Source organism: Thermobia domestica, chromosome 18 (genome assembly GCF_964235325.1).
Source record: "Thermobia domestica chromosome 18, izTheDome1.hap1.1, whole genome shotgun sequence".
NCBI lineage: Eukaryota > Metazoa > Arthropoda > Insecta > Zygentoma > Lepismatidae > Thermobia > Thermobia domestica.
The window spans coordinates 42,381,403-42,400,791 of record NC_137471.1 but is presented as its reverse complement, the minus strand read 5'-3'; the positions used below and the strand labels follow the sequence as shown (position 1 = coordinate 42,400,791).

At 34.5% G+C, this 19,389-nt stretch overlaps 1 protein-coding gene across 3 annotated transcripts in view; it reads right to left on the bottom strand.

The window, feature by feature from the left end:
* Window positions 1-19,389, bottom strand: part of LOC145675853 (uncharacterized) — a 224,961-nt gene that overhangs the window by 8,952 nt on the left and 196,620 nt on the right. For all 3 annotated transcript variants that reach the window (XM_081746616.1, XM_081746617.1, XM_081746618.1), the window contains one exon: window positions 12,269-12,330. In XM_081746616.1, the coding sequence (XP_081602742.1) occupies window positions 12,281-12,330 (50 nt within the window). In that variant the 3' untranslated portion in view covers window positions 12,269-12,280. The remainder of the gene's footprint in view (window positions 1-12,268; window positions 12,331-19,389) is intronic.

The window sequence follows — 19,389 nt, the reverse complement described above, 5'->3', positions numbered from 1 at the left end:
TTAGTCGTTAATAACATTTAGAATGATTCATCTTTCAAGGACTTTCTCGACTTCTTACTATATTTCCGGAATTATCCAGTAATCTGTTTCTCATTAAAATACCCTATTTCTTTTCTTTCTTCTTTTCCTACCTCCTTCTTTTACCCTTCTACCTTCTTTTCTTTCTTTCCTATTTCTGACTGAAAGAAAACGGAGTCATGACAGAGTAGTCGCTATTTGCACGGTCAATAAGTTGTTTCGATGAGTTTTCTTCGGGAGTCCGATATGGAGTAATTAACGATAACAACAAAAGGTTTATTGGAGAATAATCATGATTCCCATTAGTAGATGATGTTTCGTAAATCGTCCTCGTTCAAAGAGAGCTAATTTGTAGCGACTCCTCTCCTCTACATTAGCTCTTTTTATCGTCGTTTTTTTTTCTTTCAATATTGGCTAACCGTGACAGGATCTGTTGCCCTGGAAACGGCGGTTTCTATGGCAACGGACATCGTTTTCTTTGAATATTGGCGACCGTTGACATCGGACAGTTACCATGGAAACAATTGTTTTCCCTGGTAACGAATCTGAAATTATTTATTAAACACTGTTTAGGATCGAGCACATATTGACTTGGCCACAAAAGGTGAATAATTAAAAAGTTACAATGAGATTAAATAATTATAGTCGTTGACTGTTCTGCTATCTTTGTCTCTCTCTGTAGAAAGGGGGAAATGAAGGAATTTGCTAAAGTGACTTCTAAAATTTGAAAATGCTGGAAGTTGACCCAAGGAGGGAATTAGATAGGAGTCCCTTAATTTATGAATAGTACCTGATTAATAAGTATTGTTAGTTTATAAGGATATAATTGCATGTGTTTATATTGTGTCTTTTTATATGGAAACTATGGCAACTAATAGGGAAGTAGTATCACACGAGAACGCGGAAGTCTCATGTACACAATGTACTTTAGAAAGTAGTGAGAAAAGAGCTCGCGTCTCTCGTAGGCTAGTGAGGTGTCACGAATGTGGGCTGAAATGGATCCATTTCAGTTGTATTAATTTAGAGGATACTGCTGAAAATGCAGAAAAGGTCCGGGCTGGTGAAATAGTTAAATACTGCAAAGAATGTGAGGGGAAGCTCCACCAGTCGCGTGAACCCATGAGTTTATCCTCTGAAAAAGAAAATGAACATCCCGATTCGGACGGTGAGCGAGGGTATAGTACCCCTAAGAACCGAGGCCAAATATCTCCAGTGGAGATATCTGACCTCGATGATGATGAAAAAGATGGTGATCCAATTGGTGATAAACCCAAAGAAAAGCAAAGGAAGTCTGTGTCATCTAATAATGACGCTTTCCTCCTTTCATTGCAACAAATGCTACAAGAAATGAATGAAAATAACCGGGAAATGAGACGCGAAATAAATGAAAAAATAGATAAGAATAGTCTGGAAATGAGACGCGAAATAAATGAGAAAATAGATAATAATAGCCTGGAGATGAGACGTGAAATAAATGAAAAATTTGACACCTCGAAACGAGAAACCGAATCTCGATTCGAGGTATTAACCCAGAAAATTGACAACATATGTTCGGACTTTGCTTCCTCAATAACTACATTGAGGCAACAAACGTCTACTGAAATTGATTTGGTCAGATGCGAGGCTCAACAGCCCCTAAAGCAATTTCAGCAGGAGACTGAGGGTAAATTAGATCATGTAAATTCTGAAATTGAACAAATGGATACTAAATTGCATAAAATCAACAATAAATTAGAAACACAGCAGGCCGAAATTGATAGTTTAAAGTCAACCTTGTCAGACTTATCATTGGAAACCAAACTGGAAGTAACTGACCAGAAAATTTCGAAAATTCAAAACGAGATAGTAAATATTCGAAAAGAAATGACAAAATCTAGTCGCGAAAAATCAGAGGTAACCTATCCTTTCCCCGGTAGCGATTCCTCAGAAATATTACCCGCTATAACAACTACCCGTGGCGCAGGAAAAGAAAATTTAACGTCAGTTGATGCACGGGATATTGCGACGCACTACCCCATGCATCAGTCAGAACCAAAGTCGTGGTTCAATTCCAATAGTGTGCCGAATCAGTCGAGTGTTGTGACGACTACGGTCACTAGCGTGAGTGCTCCCTCCTTACATGGAGGTATACAATCGCATAGCGTGTTGCCGGGAAGAGGAGATGGGTGCCATTCTGAGTCGTTGTTCATGGGTGCGATTGGTCCGGGGATGGAGCCCAACATATTCAATACGACCAACAGAATCCCTTTCACTTACATGGGTAGTTATAACACCGCTACGACGTCGTCGGTGGTAAATCCGGTGACGACTCCGATTGTGCAGGATAATATGTTAATTCCCAGTAACAATTCCCCTACTTATGTTAGTATGAGCTCTAAAGTGTCCCTCCGGGATATTGAACATTTTCCCACTTTCGATGGGAATATTGCGAACTGGTTACCTAGTGTTTTCCTGCTACCTAAAAGGTGAACTCAGAATTTCCAAAATCTTAAGCTTTTTAACTGTACCGAGGACAAAAAACGGGAACTTCTATCTCAATACCCGAAGTGAATGTTACACTGTCTCATTTGAGTGCATGAGAGTATGAGTGAGTAGTTAGTTTATTAGTATTAATACATGTTAATTCTATTCAACAAAATTTTGTTATTCAAACAAAATATTTTTTAACGACGCCGGGGAACTGTAATATGCCATTACAGTCTAATGATGTTATGTTCTTGATAGGAGGGTGCCCGAAATTTTTTGCACCGACTGTACTTGATGTTTAACAAAAAATTTCTGGCTGTTCATATAATTCGTAATTTTATTTGTTATTCTATTTCAAATTAACATGGAAAAACTGTAAAAAATTCATTGGGAATGATAGTTTTGGGAATCAATATCTTTATTTATATTTTAAATTAGTTATAAGTCTTGTATATGGATGTGTAAATGGATTATTACAATTCTTACGGTGTCAGTGCTATCTGAAAATATAGATCCACTATTGGACGGAACTTTCCAGATCAAATAACCAATCTAAAATTCGACAGAATTTTCAGGACCACCCTTCACCTCTCTTTTAGATACCTAGGTCCTTCTAAAATCTAGTTTGATCCAGATTTTACCAAATTTTATTCGTTTTAAAGCCCCACCGCCAAAATGCTTAGTTTTGATTGGATGATAAACCCACGCTATGATATTAGGGCGCAATTATTCCATTCCACGCCGGAAAGTGCTACTGAAGACACTGGTTTTTGTTCGTCTAACTTAAAAGTCGAAAGGAGTGAGAGAAACTACAAATAAAGGTAATATTGTGATGTTATTAACGTCTAAAAACCTCTGGAAGTCTTGAGGAGCCATGAACTCTTAAATTCCATAGTAAAACTGGTTTAAAAAAAAAAGCTGAAATAGGTTGTGCAGATATAGTTCGTGATGGACAGAATTCAGGATAGTGGGTGCATTTAATCTCCTTTCCCAAACCCAGTTTGCAGTTCAGTGAATCGAATAGTTAAATTTCCCTCTTGCCCCTCCTGAATCAGTGTAGGTTCGGTCAGACCTGTCCGTTCAGTAATCTGTCTGTGTAGTTAGTACGTGATTTTTTTAATTACATACATGGCGGTATTTAATTTTGTGGTAGTTAGAATAGTAATCACAATGCACGTGTAAATTTATAATAAGGGCTCCTATCTGACTCCCAAATTGGGAGTACGGCTTCCAGCGGAATGAGTTGAACATTTAGTTTGTTACGGGTTCCTGCCCCTTCAGGGCAGGGGTCCTATTGTTAGCTAATACTCCGATATGTCCCCTCAGGGCATTGATTAAACACTTAAGAATGTGATTTAGTAAATACAGGGCCAGTTGGCCCTGTTCCTTTCTTTCCTTTCCCTTTCGAGCCGATTTAAAATGGTAAAATATGAATGTTTTCTGTGTATATTTATTAGTATAACATGTATTAATGATAGTGATGATTGGTGTGTATTGGCATGATGTGTCTTGTAGTTTAAGTAGTATGTGTATATTTGTAATGTAGTATCAGTGGTAGTGATAGTTAAGTGATGAAAGAGTGTGTGGGATAATTAAACATGGACAGTGTAGTATTTACTATGCGATAAATTCTTTATTATTCCGTCATTAAGTGAACTCATACACAATATTTAATAGTGAACTTAATATAGTATAATAATTCCGTGTACAAGGTCACATTCAGTTGTTCAAGGGTTGATTATATCGTCGCTAGCCCTAGTGTCAAAAGTCAGTACTAACCGCCATTCTTCTGTCGAGATACTTAGTGATTTAGTTTTCATGAAATTGACCTTTCTTTCCGAAATAAAACCTAGAAGGTATAATTCACAGCCCATATGAATGTACAGTTAGGTCAAGTGCCCCAAAATTAATATATTCTGAAAATTTCAACACTCTGCCTAGTCTAGAAATCGAAATACTTAAATAAATAAACAATACGTAATTTTTTAACAGAAGTCGGGCGATATGATGCTAGTTCTTCGCTTTGAAATTATATTAAATGTCCATTTTTTTCTTCGTGGCTGCAGAAGCTCATTGTTGCTGCAGAATTTTATAAACATTAAATATTATCGCAGATAATTCTATTTTCAGTGAACATACATAGGATTTTTTTTCGTTCTAAATAAAGCTACCAGGTATTACATAGTATTGTGTGTTTGGGATGAAAGAGTCTTGAGTTCGAGTGAGGTTGTCGTGCGGTGATCGGAATGGGAAATGTTTGTAGTGATTATAGATTTTAAAGTGTTATGATGAAATGTGTATATAGGCTGGGCGTAGATAGAGGAAACAGGGTGTTTGTGAAATATAGCGACGTAGTAAATGAAAAGATAATGATATGAATATTATATGAATATTAATAAGTATATGAAAATTGTAGTAAATGAATATAGAAGATAGGACACCCATATAGTTAAATATAGTAGCCCAGTGAATACTTCGCCGTGTGTTGATATATAGATATTGAATAGATACGTGTAACTACAAACATCTCAGGTTCTGACCCCTGCACCATAATATCACGCGGACCGGAGGGCGATATATAGTCGGACTACGGTAATACTTCGTAGTTTTATGTGTTATAATAATAATCAACCATAGTAATACCATCTGATAGAAGGGGTAGCATCATATAATCGTTGACTAGACATATTGAATAATAAATTATGAAAAGACAATAGTAGTTATACAACAGGGCTGTAGTGAATCATATCTTCTGGTCGGTTTTAAAAATAGAATGTACCACTCCGTGAGATTTTTTTTTCCACGTTACCTACTCGGGCTAGATTACAATGTTCATGGAGGCGACAGTTCGGACAGGGGTACAGAAGCAAAACAATTAATTATTGAAATTTATTATCGCGTACCCGGATGTCGACCCCTAGTCCCTTTAAGTATTTTCATTTCTTTTCTTAGTTTAATTAGACGAGGGAAATTAACGACATCCCAGACTGTGGCGTGTCTGCGCAGGGTAGCTATCGGTGAGGTTTGGCCATAGAAATCACCGATCCAAAATTCAGTTTATTTAATTTTTTTTTTATTTTGGCAAATCACTAATTAGGGATATCTTAACTATTACTCTAATTTCATTACTATCCTGGAATCTTCTAGTTTCCAAGAGGTCGGATGATTTTTTTTCTCCCTTTTGAAATCCTAAATTAACGCCGTCTCTAACCTTCCGGAGGATTTCGGGGTCTGCAAAGGTGTTGACCGGATACGGTGAGTGGTGGGATTTCCCTAAAGCCTTTTTCTTTCCGAAAATCCCATTGTGGATACAGACTTGTCTCATCTTCGCAGACAGTTTTATCGGCTATTTATTTGGTAAGCCGAACCCCTTTTGGCATGTTAAGAATATTTTGGCTATGGATTTTGTTGAGAGCGAAATTCGACTTCTATCTTTGTAGCGTTAGTTATTTCTCACTTAAGTCTTTGGCGCCCCTATTCTTCGTCTTCCTTCTTCTCTATCTCTCTCTCTGTCTTCATTTCTTCAAGTTTTTTTTTTAATTTTTTCAACCTTCCCCCCCCCCCCCCCCCCAAGATTTTGAACTTGTTACTTACGATTTATTTAACGTACAACTCTGATCTGAAATTACCAGCTGAGACGTTGCAAGACACGATTCATGGATAAAGTAGATAGTGATTGGGTCCTCCATCACATTTTGACCTATCGCTGAAATGAACAAAGACTTAGTATTTGACGACAATTCGATTACGTTCTTTCACCGTCGTTCCTCTTAAGTTTTTTTTTTGTAATCCGTTGGTCACTTTCCTTTCTGTTTTGGTTTTCGATTACTTTGTAGTTAACCTGGGCCCAGAAATTGTACTTTGGTTTATCTAGTTATATCTTTAGAAATGCTCTGTGTTACGTGCCTGCCTCACAAAGTTTATTTTTTCATGATTTAAGCACGAATTGATTATATAAAAGTGAAAAAATTTATAGATGCGCGGTATCAGGTAGAAAAGCGATTTTCTTTTTCATATGTAATGTCGGAAGTCATTTGTTTTGGGACAATGTTTGCAACCTTGTAAAAAATTTTATTATTGGGGTGATTAATTTAAATGTGTGCGCATTTATTGAATATAAATATATATAGAGAGAGAAATGAATACGTCGAGATGTATATGTAATTAGTATGTGAATATGATTTTAAAGTAAAAGTATGATATTAAATGTATTATGAATATATGTAAGAGCGCTTGTGTCTGTCCCCCTAAACGTGTATTGGTTGCTATAGTTTACTAGTAAGTTCTCCGACGAATGTAAGAATGTAGATTTTGTTAAGAATACCGCCGTGCACTCAAGTAATTTTCCTTTTCTGTTGAATAAATGTAAGTGATACCTTATGTAATTATGTAATGGCATGTATTGGAAAGTAACGGCAGGTCTAAACGTAACTCACTTCATAACGCATATTATCCTTGAACTACCAACCCAAAAACCATTGTGGAAAGTGTACCTTGAATCCTTCTCACCTTCATATGTATCCTGTGACTTGACCAGTTTTTTTTTTATCCTCAATTTGAACCTTTATACTTCGTACACCTGCGGGAGATCGTTTTTTTAAAATCCGAATCATATACAAATATATACGAAAGTGATCCTGAAGAAAGGTCTCATAACGTGTCCCAGTGTTGCATAAATAACTTAAAACTATTCAAATAATAAGTTTGGAAATGGATCGTCTAAGAGGAGAAACATCCTCTAGTGAAAGTTATTTTCTCAAAATACCTGGATGGGTAAAGCGTCGTAATGTGCGATTGCAAACATAAACTGTTACGAGTTATAAACCAAATATAGACGATAAATGGTTTTGTAAATCGATAGTTAGATATATATATATATATAGATATATAAATGACCACAAACTAAGTCAAATGGAGCGAAATGTTCTGGACACTATGAGTAGTGCGTGATCTGTGATTTGAACGCTCAAAATCATTAATATTTTATTACCTGATGTGAGGTAGAGACTCATATAATTTCTGATACACCAAAAAGTTCTTTTCTTTTTTTTTCTCTTTTCTTTCCTCTTTGTCAATTTTTTTCAAGTGAAATAAGTGTCTTTTTTGCGTATGTCGCAAATCATAATTTGTTTCAGCATGCCTAAGATATAATACATGTAATTATTTTTTTTCTTTCTCTTTCATTTGTCAATATGATTGAATATATAAAAAATTTACTAAAATATAACTCTTTGTATTCTATTGATATATAACCAAGAAGTTGTGCTTTTAATATTTTCTTCATAATTATTTGTTTGTCTTTTCTTTTCACTATGGATGTAATAAATTATTTGTATCTTTGTAGTTAGTTGGTTTCCTTTAAATATATATACACTGTCCTGAGTGAGTGAGCGTGTGAATGCATGATAGATTTAATATAAGTAATTTTAGTGATATCATTTGTTGTATTAACATCTATAATATATGTGTCATGTTTTAATATATGTGTTAAGGTAAATAACCTAGGTCATGAAGGACCGCTACTAATGGTTTAAATCGGCTCTAGGAGTGAAACAAAAATAGCAGGATGAGCCTAAATACGACATCTTTCTTCCAGGAAGTTGAAATTCTCGTTGATACGATACATAAATTTATATTGAGTTTATAAGTCTGATTTTTTTTTTTTTCTTTCTTGGCTAATTCATATGTGTGGTCGATCCTAGAGAACAAAGTTCAGATGCTGGATGGCAATCAATTACCGGTTGGAATAACAGTACAAAGAATTAAATTTCACTTTTCTCATTCCCAGGTCTAGGTCTGGGCAACCCCATGATCGTGGTGCCTGGAGCTAGGTCTGGGTGGTATGAGGGAACATGTGTCTATTCCGAAGCATTCCAAAATTGATTAGTCGTTAATAACATTTAGAATGATTCATCTTTCAAGGACTTTCTCGACTTCTTACTATATTTCCGGAATTATCCAGTAATCTGTTTCTCATTAAAATACCCTATTTCTTTTCTTTCTTCTTTTCCTACCTCCTTCTTTTACCCTTCTACCTTCTTTTCTTTCTTTCCTATTTCTGACTGAAAGAAAACGGAGTCATGACAGAGTAGTCGCTATTTGCACGGTCAATAAGTTGTTTCGATGAGTTTTCTTCGGGAGTCCGATATGGAGTAATTAACGATAACAACAAAAGGTTTATTGGAAGTTACTTTATTGGAGAATAATCATGATTCCCATTAGTAGATGATGTTTCGTAAATCGTCCTCGTTCAAAGAGAGCTAATTTGTAGCGACTCCTCTCCTCTACATTAGCTCTTTTTATCGTCGTTTTTTTTTTCTTTCAATATTGGCTAACCGTGACAGGATCTGTTGCCCTGGAAACGGCGGTTTCTATGGCAACGGACATCGTTTTCTTTGAAGTCCGATGCAGTTGACTGACAGTTGCCAGTCTGATGCAGTTGACTAATAGTTGGCAGTCTGATGCAGTTGACTAATAGTTGGCAGTCTGATGCAGTTGACTGACAGTTGCCAATCTGATGCAGTTGACTGACATTTGCCAGTCCGATGCAGTTGACTGACATTTGCCAGTCCGATGCAGTTGACTGACATTTGCCAGTCCGATGCAGTTGACTGACAGTTGTTAGACTGATTCACTTGACTAAAAGTTAGTTGTCAGACTGATTCCACCAAAATTATTAAGATGAAACTGATACTGAAGCATACACTAATCAAGCTTTTTGGTATTATACTAGCAACTCGACATACATAATATGGTTGATGAGATATCTCCCAAAATTATGATTATTTTTTTAAATTTTTTGTTTAAATATAATATTTTCCAAAGATAACACATTTATCAATCAATAGATTGCATCAAGCTGAACAAAATGATAAGACTGAAGAGAAATTATACGCAATTCTCGAGAAAATCGAGTAAAAACCGATTTTTTTTTATGGCTTTAGAAGATATTCGTTGCTAATTTAAAACAGTTGACTAAGTTACCAGTCCGATGCAGTTGACTGAATTGCCAGTTCAATGCAGTTGACTGACAGTTGCCAGTCTGATGTACTTGACTGACAGTTGCCAGTCTGATGTAGTTGACTGACAGTTGTCAATCTAATGTAGTTGACTGACAATTGTTAATTTGATGCAGTTGACTGACGTTTAGTTGTCAGACTGATTCAGTTGACTGACAGTTAGCTGGATGCACTTGACTGACAGTTAGTTATCAGACTGATGCAGTTTTTATTCTGATGTAATACGTGAATTATTTATTTATGTAATATATATGAAAACTACAAATATTTAAGTAGCAGGTTGTATCAATTATTGTTTAATTTCTTCTAACAGTAACACGCATACTCCTAGCAGTGATCAAGATGAATCGTACTAGTGACGCACATACTACTTGTCATATCTGAAGATAAAATAAAGCAGCACACTTGTGAAGACGAAATAACGAAGACAAAAGTCCCCTGACTATACAAACTTGGCAACAGTGAATAATTAGTTTAGAGTAGCGAAACATATTATGCAAGGTGTCTCAAAAGTTCCCTTACATAGGATAACTGTTATTATCAGAGTTACAACAAAATGTAAAAGGGAAAACCGTCTCCAAATACGATGTTTTCAATCTAAAGTGAAACAATTTTTTAAATCGGATGAGCTGTTTGGGCTGTACACTCTTTATGTGCCCAATGTTAAATGAAAATGCGACATTGCCATTTACCTGGACCCATAACATAAGTGGATGAAGTTAGTCTTTGAAATGGGGGCTTGCCATCGACACGTTAGTGTAAGAGACAGTAACTTCATAAATTTATGTTGTGGGTCCAGGTAAATGGCAATGTTGCATTTTCATTTAACATTGGGCGCAAAAAGAGTGTACAGCCCAAACAGCTCATCTGCATTAAAAAATTCTTTCACTTTAGATTGAAAACATCATATTTGGAGACGGTTTTTCCTCTTACATTTTGTTGTAACTCTGATAATAACCGAGTTACCCTGTGTCAAGGGACTTTTGAGAAACCCTATATAAATTCCATATCTTTTTATAGTTAAGTGGTACCTTTAAGAACAGAGAAGAACATACTCCTCAATTAAAATAGCCACAGGATACTAGCATTTCTACAATTAATAGGTTAAGATCTACTATAGTTGAGGAATGATTTTTAGTTACATCGACAGACTGGAAACGTACCATCATTCACACGTTTCTTTGCACATGAATGCAGAATTTTAGTTCGGTAAGGAGGGAATTAACAGAAAATTGCTGTAGCTCAATCGCTTTTCAGCACCTTAAAACTAAAAAGCCATTCCATTCCATTTCAGTTTAGTTTGTTGTTATTATTGCCATAATTATTATTATCATGAATAATAATAATTAAAAGTCATAGTTGGAAGAAGATCTAATTATCATGTAAGTACTAACATCTACTATATGTAGAAATTATAATACAAATGTTGTTATAATATGCAAAACAACAGATGCAAGAATGCAGAAACAGTTGTAAATATATGACCAAAAACTATTTCCTAGAAATACAGAAAGGTTATAAGCTTTATCAACTAATTGTAGTTCCCTTCATTGTCCGATAGAAGATAATTAGAAAATACCTAAAACTTATAAAACTCTCCGAATTTCAGCTTGAAAAATTCGTTCAGGGAATGCAATGCAGATTTTGGAATTCAAATCCTGAAGTCGCCACTAAACCCAGTGGTTCAAAAGAACTCTCCGCATCTGACATATGCAATTTGCATAAGAGAATGAGATGTACAGAAACCACGTATTTCAAAAGTCAAGTGATTCAGTTAAAAAACAAAACAAAAAAAAAAAGTAATAACAGTTAAATGGTTCAGTTCCTTCAGCCTTTAGGGTAGAACTCCCCAAATTCGTGTAAGTATCTGCATCACCAGTTCAGAAAAAGCGTGGTTAGTAAATAAATTACCTCTATTCCATTTATACAGTGAGAAATTCCATAAGTTCGTGCAAGTATATTATATATATGATTATATATAAACGTCAGCTTGTACAACGTTTTCCTTAAGCGCCTTTTAGGTTCTCAATATCACAAAGCAATCCACTAGTAATCTAGGACACAAGTAAAGACTTGTTTTGAAATTGTCAACAACGAGGTCATCTATTCTTCGACATTGTACTGCATCTAGAAATTAAGTGCCTCAGTAGGTTTTAGAGATACAAGACACTCAAGTGTACTTTTCGGATACTAGATCATTAGTAAAAACACGAAACGGTGGATTTGGTGGAAATTCTCAAACAAACAAACAAACAAACAAACAAACATATATACCTTCCAAATATTTTATAGAAACATATCTCATACTTTTCACCTCTTTATGTACAACGATTTAGCAAAACATGTAAGATATTTTTTATTCTTCTCTGCCCCCTGTTGTAGTAGAATTACCAAATTCGGACACAGATTCCAAAATATTCGTAATCTACACATTAAAAAGTCCTAATATAGCAACTTTCGAGGCTTTATGTGCAACTTCTATAGAAAAATGTAATCAAGTTTTTTCCTCCGGCACTCCGAAGTGTAATTTTCTAAAACCTTAACAAATAAATGTAGTATTTGTATCAAATATCAACCATACATTAAATTTAGAGGCTTTATGTCCAATTGTTCAGAAGAAGTTGTACAGCGGGGGACACTTCTAAATGGTACACCTTAGCCGTAAATCTCCATATGGCTGCACCATTTAGAAGTGTCCCCCGCTGTACAATGTAGTACTGTACAATGTCAATAGGAATAGGGAGCACTGTATAAAATATTATTACCTCTTCCTGGGTCTACTTTCTTCGTTTATGTTCCCTTCGATGGCGATACTTCCAGTCTTTTGCTGAAATCACACAATGGAAAGCTGTATGTTAGTTGCAAAGATCAATTATTTTTATGTAATAAAATTAGTATTATTCTTTTTATTTCTAAGCAAATAACATCTAATATTTTGGAAACTTTATTGAATTTCCATTATCAAGGATCGTAGAGGCTTATAACACATTCAACAAAGAGGTCGTCACATGCTTAAAGCTTGTATTTAATGCATATCTTCCTTTCTTTTTTTTAAAAAAAAGAATGATAATGTATCTTATTCTTAACCTGGTAACTTCTTTAGATAGCTCACATCATTTTTTGGAGGACTACCCTGTGTATACATTCCCCCCTTTTTTTTTAAATGAATTAAGCTCAGTATTAATACACTTAACACTAAAACATTGTACCTATTACAATTTTTCTCTTGTACAGGTAAATGGAAATATTTTTGTCCAGTTCTATAATCATAAACGAGCATGAATACAGGATCTGACAACATTGTACTATTTGGAATCCATAGTTTCTAAAATTGGAGATCGAAGAGTTATCAAGAACTGGATAAATGTACTTTCATTTACTTGCACATGAAAAAAATGTAATAGGTACAATCTTTTACTGCTAAGTGAATTTTCACTAAACTTAATTCAAAGAAAAATGCCATGTATACATAGCAGTGGCGTAGGGAAGGGGGTGCAGAGGGGCCGCCACCCCAAAGAGGTCCGACAATGTACTTTGGTACTTTGATGTTTGTAATTTTTTATATATTTGTATGTTTATATATTTTTTGTTTGTAATTTTTCTATATGTACCTATAACAGCATTTGTCCCCCCCCCCCCAAACACACATCCTGGCTGCGCTACTGATACACAGGGCAGCTCCTCAAAAATAAAGTGAGCTCTTTAAACAATTTACCAAGTTAAAAATAAGATTCTTTTAAATAATAATTGAAGATATTCACTGAAGCAAGCGATGTGAAAGCATGTGAAAACCTCTTTGCTGAATGTTATAAGCCTCTACGTCCTTGATAATGAAAACTCGATGAAGGTTCCGAAACATTGGATGTTATTTCCTTAGGAATACACAAAGATTAGTATTAATTTTATTGGTAATATGTATTCCTCTAGCGCCACTAGTAATTTTTATACAGATTACGAGAATAAATAAACATCCAAGAAAATATAGTTATATCTCAAGGTAAAATTCAGCTAAACCCTTAGAGAGTATGTGAAAAACGTAATTGTTCATAATTATAAATGAAATTTTTAAATTTTACGCCCCACAGTTATCACAGTTATGCCGGCTAGTCTAAAGGAGACGGTGATGATGAGAAATAAATGAAATGGTGGAATGAAGAAAGTGGGAGGAAATGGGAGAACCCCGAGAAAACCCACGCACACGGTGTTTGTTCTTAATTGTATTGTTTGATTAATAATCATTGTGCACTTTTCCAAAATATAATTGCATAAGTAAATTTTTCTAAGTCCTTAAAACTGGTAGTTTGACAACAACGCATTCGAAGTAATAGGAGGGAAACTAATGTAGAGTGATCAGATTCTGGTAAACGAAAAGGACACAAGTACAATAGTATATAGATTTTACTGAGTCGGCAATACGCGTTCCCTTATTTCACTTAACGTGAACCTTAACTTAATCATTCATACTTGTTTGAAAGAAAGAAAAAAAAAAAAGTAAAAGGTACTCAACAGCAATATTGAAGGAATTCAACTCCAAATATGTACACTCATGTCCAAAATTATTGTCGCATGTCTATAAATATGTTGTTGTAGGAATATAATTTGATGACGAATTCGCCCGATATTTCTTATAATGTCAGTATCTGTATAATCGGCAAAGACATGTATGTTTCAAATTTCATGTCAAAAGAGCAGTAAATAAGAACAATAAAACGAAAATAAAACTTTCTTGTCCATTTAGCAACATTTTGTTTAACTCATTGTAATTTTCGTATTTATAATTTCTATCCTATAAAATTTACCACAAATATACATTTCCCGATTATACCCATAGTATCATTATTAAATGTACCCTGCAAAATCATTACCAAATCATTACAAGAAGACAGTTATAGATATGCGACAATCATTTTGGACATGAGTGTACTTTTATGAATAACAGATGGAAGATTGATGAAACAACTTAAAACAATTTGATGAACTAACATACAGGAGTAACTTCAATGGAAAAGAGAACTTAAGCATGTTGAAAAAAAAAATTTACTGAAACATAAAAATGTAATTCGTCTTATGTCCATTACACTGGAAACTTTTTTCCCAGAATGTTAACAAATATTTTCATTATTATGTGACATTTTTTACCAACTGAACATCAGTACACTGCTTGGTGACATATTTTTCGTTTGAATGTACAGCGCGAAGTAACTTGCTGTTTTCCAAACTCATTCCAACTCGGGGATATGGAATTCACTACAGGTACATTTATAGTTACATTTGGTTATTATTATGTGTCTAAGAGTTTCAGTTTTCAACTGAGATTCTTGGTCAGTTCACAAATCATTCATTATAGAAAATATCCTCTCTCAGTCGAAACATTTGTAGCAGAGAGGCACATACTAAGCTCCACAATATCACAAACTTTGGAATATGGAATGGGATTTTCTTCAAAATGCTTGCATAATTCACTGCATCTTAAATTTACCCTAATTTGATCAGTTTTCTTTCTATTCTTTAATTTTTTCTTAGAAGAAGCATACTTCTTTACATTTGTAACATCTTGAAACAAATAGGAATTTTTTGTTTCTTTCCGTGACAATTTATTAATGTACTTCAACCTGCTCTGGACGTTATTCCATCCAATTACTGAGTTAAATCTTTTCCAATTCACAATGTTATTATCTGCGAAAGGTGTAGACCACTGATCAATATACTCAATACAATTGGCATAAAACGAACACATATATTTCTTAAAATTCGATACACATACTGACCCATTTTCTTCACGATTTTTTAGTTTTGACTGAATTACAAGAGGAAAAGAAACAGTTGTCAACCGATTTTGCTTTGAATTCAGTGACCAATGCTGAACCTTGAATCACTGAAACATACTGGACCTTCAAGAAAATGAACAAAATCACTAAAAACTTATGCCTGGCTGTGCATAGAATAGAGCCAACTTCAGATAAAGGATCACTGAAAAACATTTCAGTGATTGTGGGACACTTATCCTGTGATAGAAAATAAAATTTTAAGGCTGAATCAAGTTTAACCATATGTTCTACAGCTGGCAACAAGAATCTTAAGTTTACTCAAGAAAAGGAGTTTCGAGTACTTGACTTCCATGAAGTCACAAAATTAACTCAATGTAGCTTCACGTATGTAAAAGTAAGAATGTATATTCTGAATCACACTATCTACAAAACAGTTTAGAGCAATTTGTATACAGTTATTCACCATGTGTGCACCACAAGCAATATTCACAATCGGTTTGTTTAACGAATTCTGAAGAATACTGTAAACATTCTTCTTACTATTCCTTGCTGCCCCTTCAAAGTTGCAGTTGGTACTATCAACACATAAACCTATGACTTTCTTTTCAATTTTGTACTCCTGGAATGTTTGAAGAGTGGACCAATGTAAGGCTTTCACTGATCTTGAGAATTGAGAACTTTAACTTGCACTCCACTCGCAGGACGAAAGTAGTGAACCATCAATGGAAACAGTTTCGCAGATCTATGATTTCAAGAATCTATATGTGCTGTACTATATATTACTTCGTCCAAGTCTTTCTGCATTTTTGAAATCGGGGAAGGGCTAACCACATTCATTACAATAACTTCAGATTTTGTTCCTGCACACGATTACTGGGGTTCAAGACATTTCTTGATGAGCTTAGAAGCACAGTCTGTTGAACGAAATGACTGCTTATGTATCACTATAAGAAATGCAAACTTTGCATTTACTTTCGCGAGGATTTGTTGCTTATGTCCAAAATCCTTCTTTCAAAAAGATGTAGAATCCGTTGCACTGGAAGTAACTGTACTGATCGCTGACTTATTTATTTTTTAAATGACGTCTTACTTAAAACTTTCCACTGTTGGAAAAGTAAGCTCAATATCTTTCACAGTGTACATAACTGTCTTCTCCCTCTTATTAAAAGGTAGAGAGATTGTGATTCTGGATTCAAAATACATACTCGTGTTTGAGACATATCGAAAAAAATAAGTTATAATTAAACTATAAATAATTCTCGCAAACTGTACCTCGCCGTCCCTGTTCCTACGAATATACTTAGACAAATAATGCTACTAAAGAAAGAAAAAAATACTCCGCACTGCAAGTAGCAAATGAGCAAATCAAATTTTAAAAAATCAAATAATAATATAATCAAATAATTTCATTTGTATTATAATTAACTAGACACGTAATTAATATTTGCGCTTGTTTTCTATTCTTAGCCGTACAGTAACACTTCACGTACGGCTAAAAACTTACTCTTTTTTATCGATTCTCGGAACGTGAACGTGGGATTATTTTTAGGAGTGAGGGGAAAATTTAGACCGGCATGAGGAAACTTCTACTTAATTTGGTTATCAATGCCCCAACGTGAAATAAAAAATCTTCCCTGACTTACTTATATCTCAACAAGGCCTTCTCAGTTAAAACAATGCATTACAAAAAAATGGTTTGTTGATTGTTTTCCTTTTCTAACAATAATCTTTTGAGATGTGCTCAAAACCACAGAGGTTTATCATTCACAAAAAGAGTACCTGTGATTCGAAATGTTGTCAATAAAAACTGCAAAGTATTGCAAATAAGTTAAATCAGGACATTTTAAAAAAAGGGTCATTTCTCAATTTTCTAGATGTCTTTGCAACACGCAGGACGACTCTTTGAAAAACAGTACTGTATTGCGAAAATCACCCTAATTCAAGTCAATCGTATCTGAAACAAAATTCATTCGACCATTCATTTTTAGCATTAAGACGTAGGTCTACTCTCTGACTTAGAATCTGAATCGCACGTCCTCCTACTGAAAACTGAACCCCTGAATCACACGTCCTCCTACCGAAAACTGAACCTCGGTATCTCGTGCTGAAGACGCATTTGCTAACCTTGCTAATCGCGGAACGCCAAAATACGCTTGAAGTTCCGTAAGTCTCTCAGAAGCCAAATTTACTGAGCCACCACAAGTGTTCCTCGCTTTAAACCTACCTTAGATGACAACTGTGCCAAATCTACGATAATTTTGACCTTCAGACTAATAAAAACAACAGAAGTCATGTTTGTGTATCCTATTTCTTTATGAGGCTTCAAATTTTAGTTATCGAAATTTTGCTATTCTTCACTTATTGGTACATTTGTATTTTATAGTTATTTATTTGAATTATAAGTGTAACACTTGCGTATTTGTCTGTGGCTTTGCATGCATGCTTTCACAGTAACATTTCAGATTAAATCAATGTAAATTATACCTCAAGAATATTCCTTCATTCCTCAAGTGCATGTCAAAAGAAAAACAAATGTTATTGAATTTGAAAATCCTAAAATGCATTAAGAAAGTATTTTACTTTTTATTCATAATAGTTTACATATGAGCATCGTAAACCAAACATAATCCTGCATCGACAATCTAGTGCGGAGTCCTATTGCCCTTGAAACAATATGGATCATTTTTTATCTCGCGAGAACTAGATCGAAATCCTTCTTCGAGAACCTCCTTTCCTTCCATGCAACAAACGATAGAGCTTCGGCTTGCACTTTGCCCTATTTTCGTCCCTCCTCCTCTACTGCAAGTAAGTAGGAAAGAAATTTTCAGGCACGAAAAACTTGTGATTACACTGTGTCTAAAGCCAGGTGTTTACAGGTGTGATCTGTGACAGCAGCGTACGCTACAAAGAGCGAAGCAGAACAGTTGAACAGAGGGTAACATTAGACATTATGATTTATGCTTTGTTGCCATATCTCTCATGGACATTAATGAGGGTTGAAGACTCCATATTAAAATATTAAAATTTTTGTTCGCTTTTTCCTCGTTCGTAAACAAGCACAAATGTCCATAATTGTTTTTGCTTTATTTAAATATTTTATTTTGTGTTAATTAGAAAGTCACGTGATTTTGTAAGTATATTATAGAGCCGCTTCTTGCAAAAATAAAAACAACCTTAGAGCAAGTTAATTAAAAATAAAACTTACGAATAGAAGTAAGAACATGGTCTATAAAGACTGGATAAACCCCCAAAACCTAAGATTTTTTAGGCAATTCTAAATGTTCTGTGATGTTTGAGTATTCTGAACATTCTACAAGAATGTGTCGATTATTCAGTGGGAGATATAATTTTAATAATACGCACGGTTAACTCCACACACAAAATAGGAATGTGAGATGGAAATGTCTGATACGTAAGCGAGTCAGAATATGAATTAAAAAAAAAAAAAAAAAACTTGTTAAACAATTATTAGTTATCACTTTCACTGTTCAGTTATTATACTAATTGGCAGATACTATGAAATTAAAACTGGTGATATTAAACGAGAGAGAAATAAACTGATTTTTCTTGTACCATACTCCCTATGCTACAAATTCCACGAAAATTCAGAGCAAAAAAATTAGAACTTGAAGGAAATTGAACCAGGGTTCTTTAATTAACGTACAGGTGTGCTAAAATTACATGATCAGCCTGCTCCCTAACCAGTCGCATACCTTCATTCCCAAGGTCGGTGTTCAACCACTCAGACCACATGGGCTATACCAAACTTCTGTTGTGTGAGGACAACCCGATATCTAAATAAAGTTATAGAATATCATATATTTCAAAAAAGGGTAGAACTAACGCGAATATTAATCAAATCACCAAGACAAAATCCGGAAACCTCTATTCTTCGTATTATTTAATATCGAAATACAGGTGTATATTTAATATATAAAAACAAATGATTTAACATCGATTATTACTAATCCAATACAAAGACATAAATCTTGCATTCATAATTCCTTTATTATGTTAAAATCTTCAAAATTTGCTCACACTATATCTCATTGATAAGACGCAGCTGAACAAAAGGAGTCTAAAAGTCCACCACATCTACTTAATATAGCCCTAGTGTA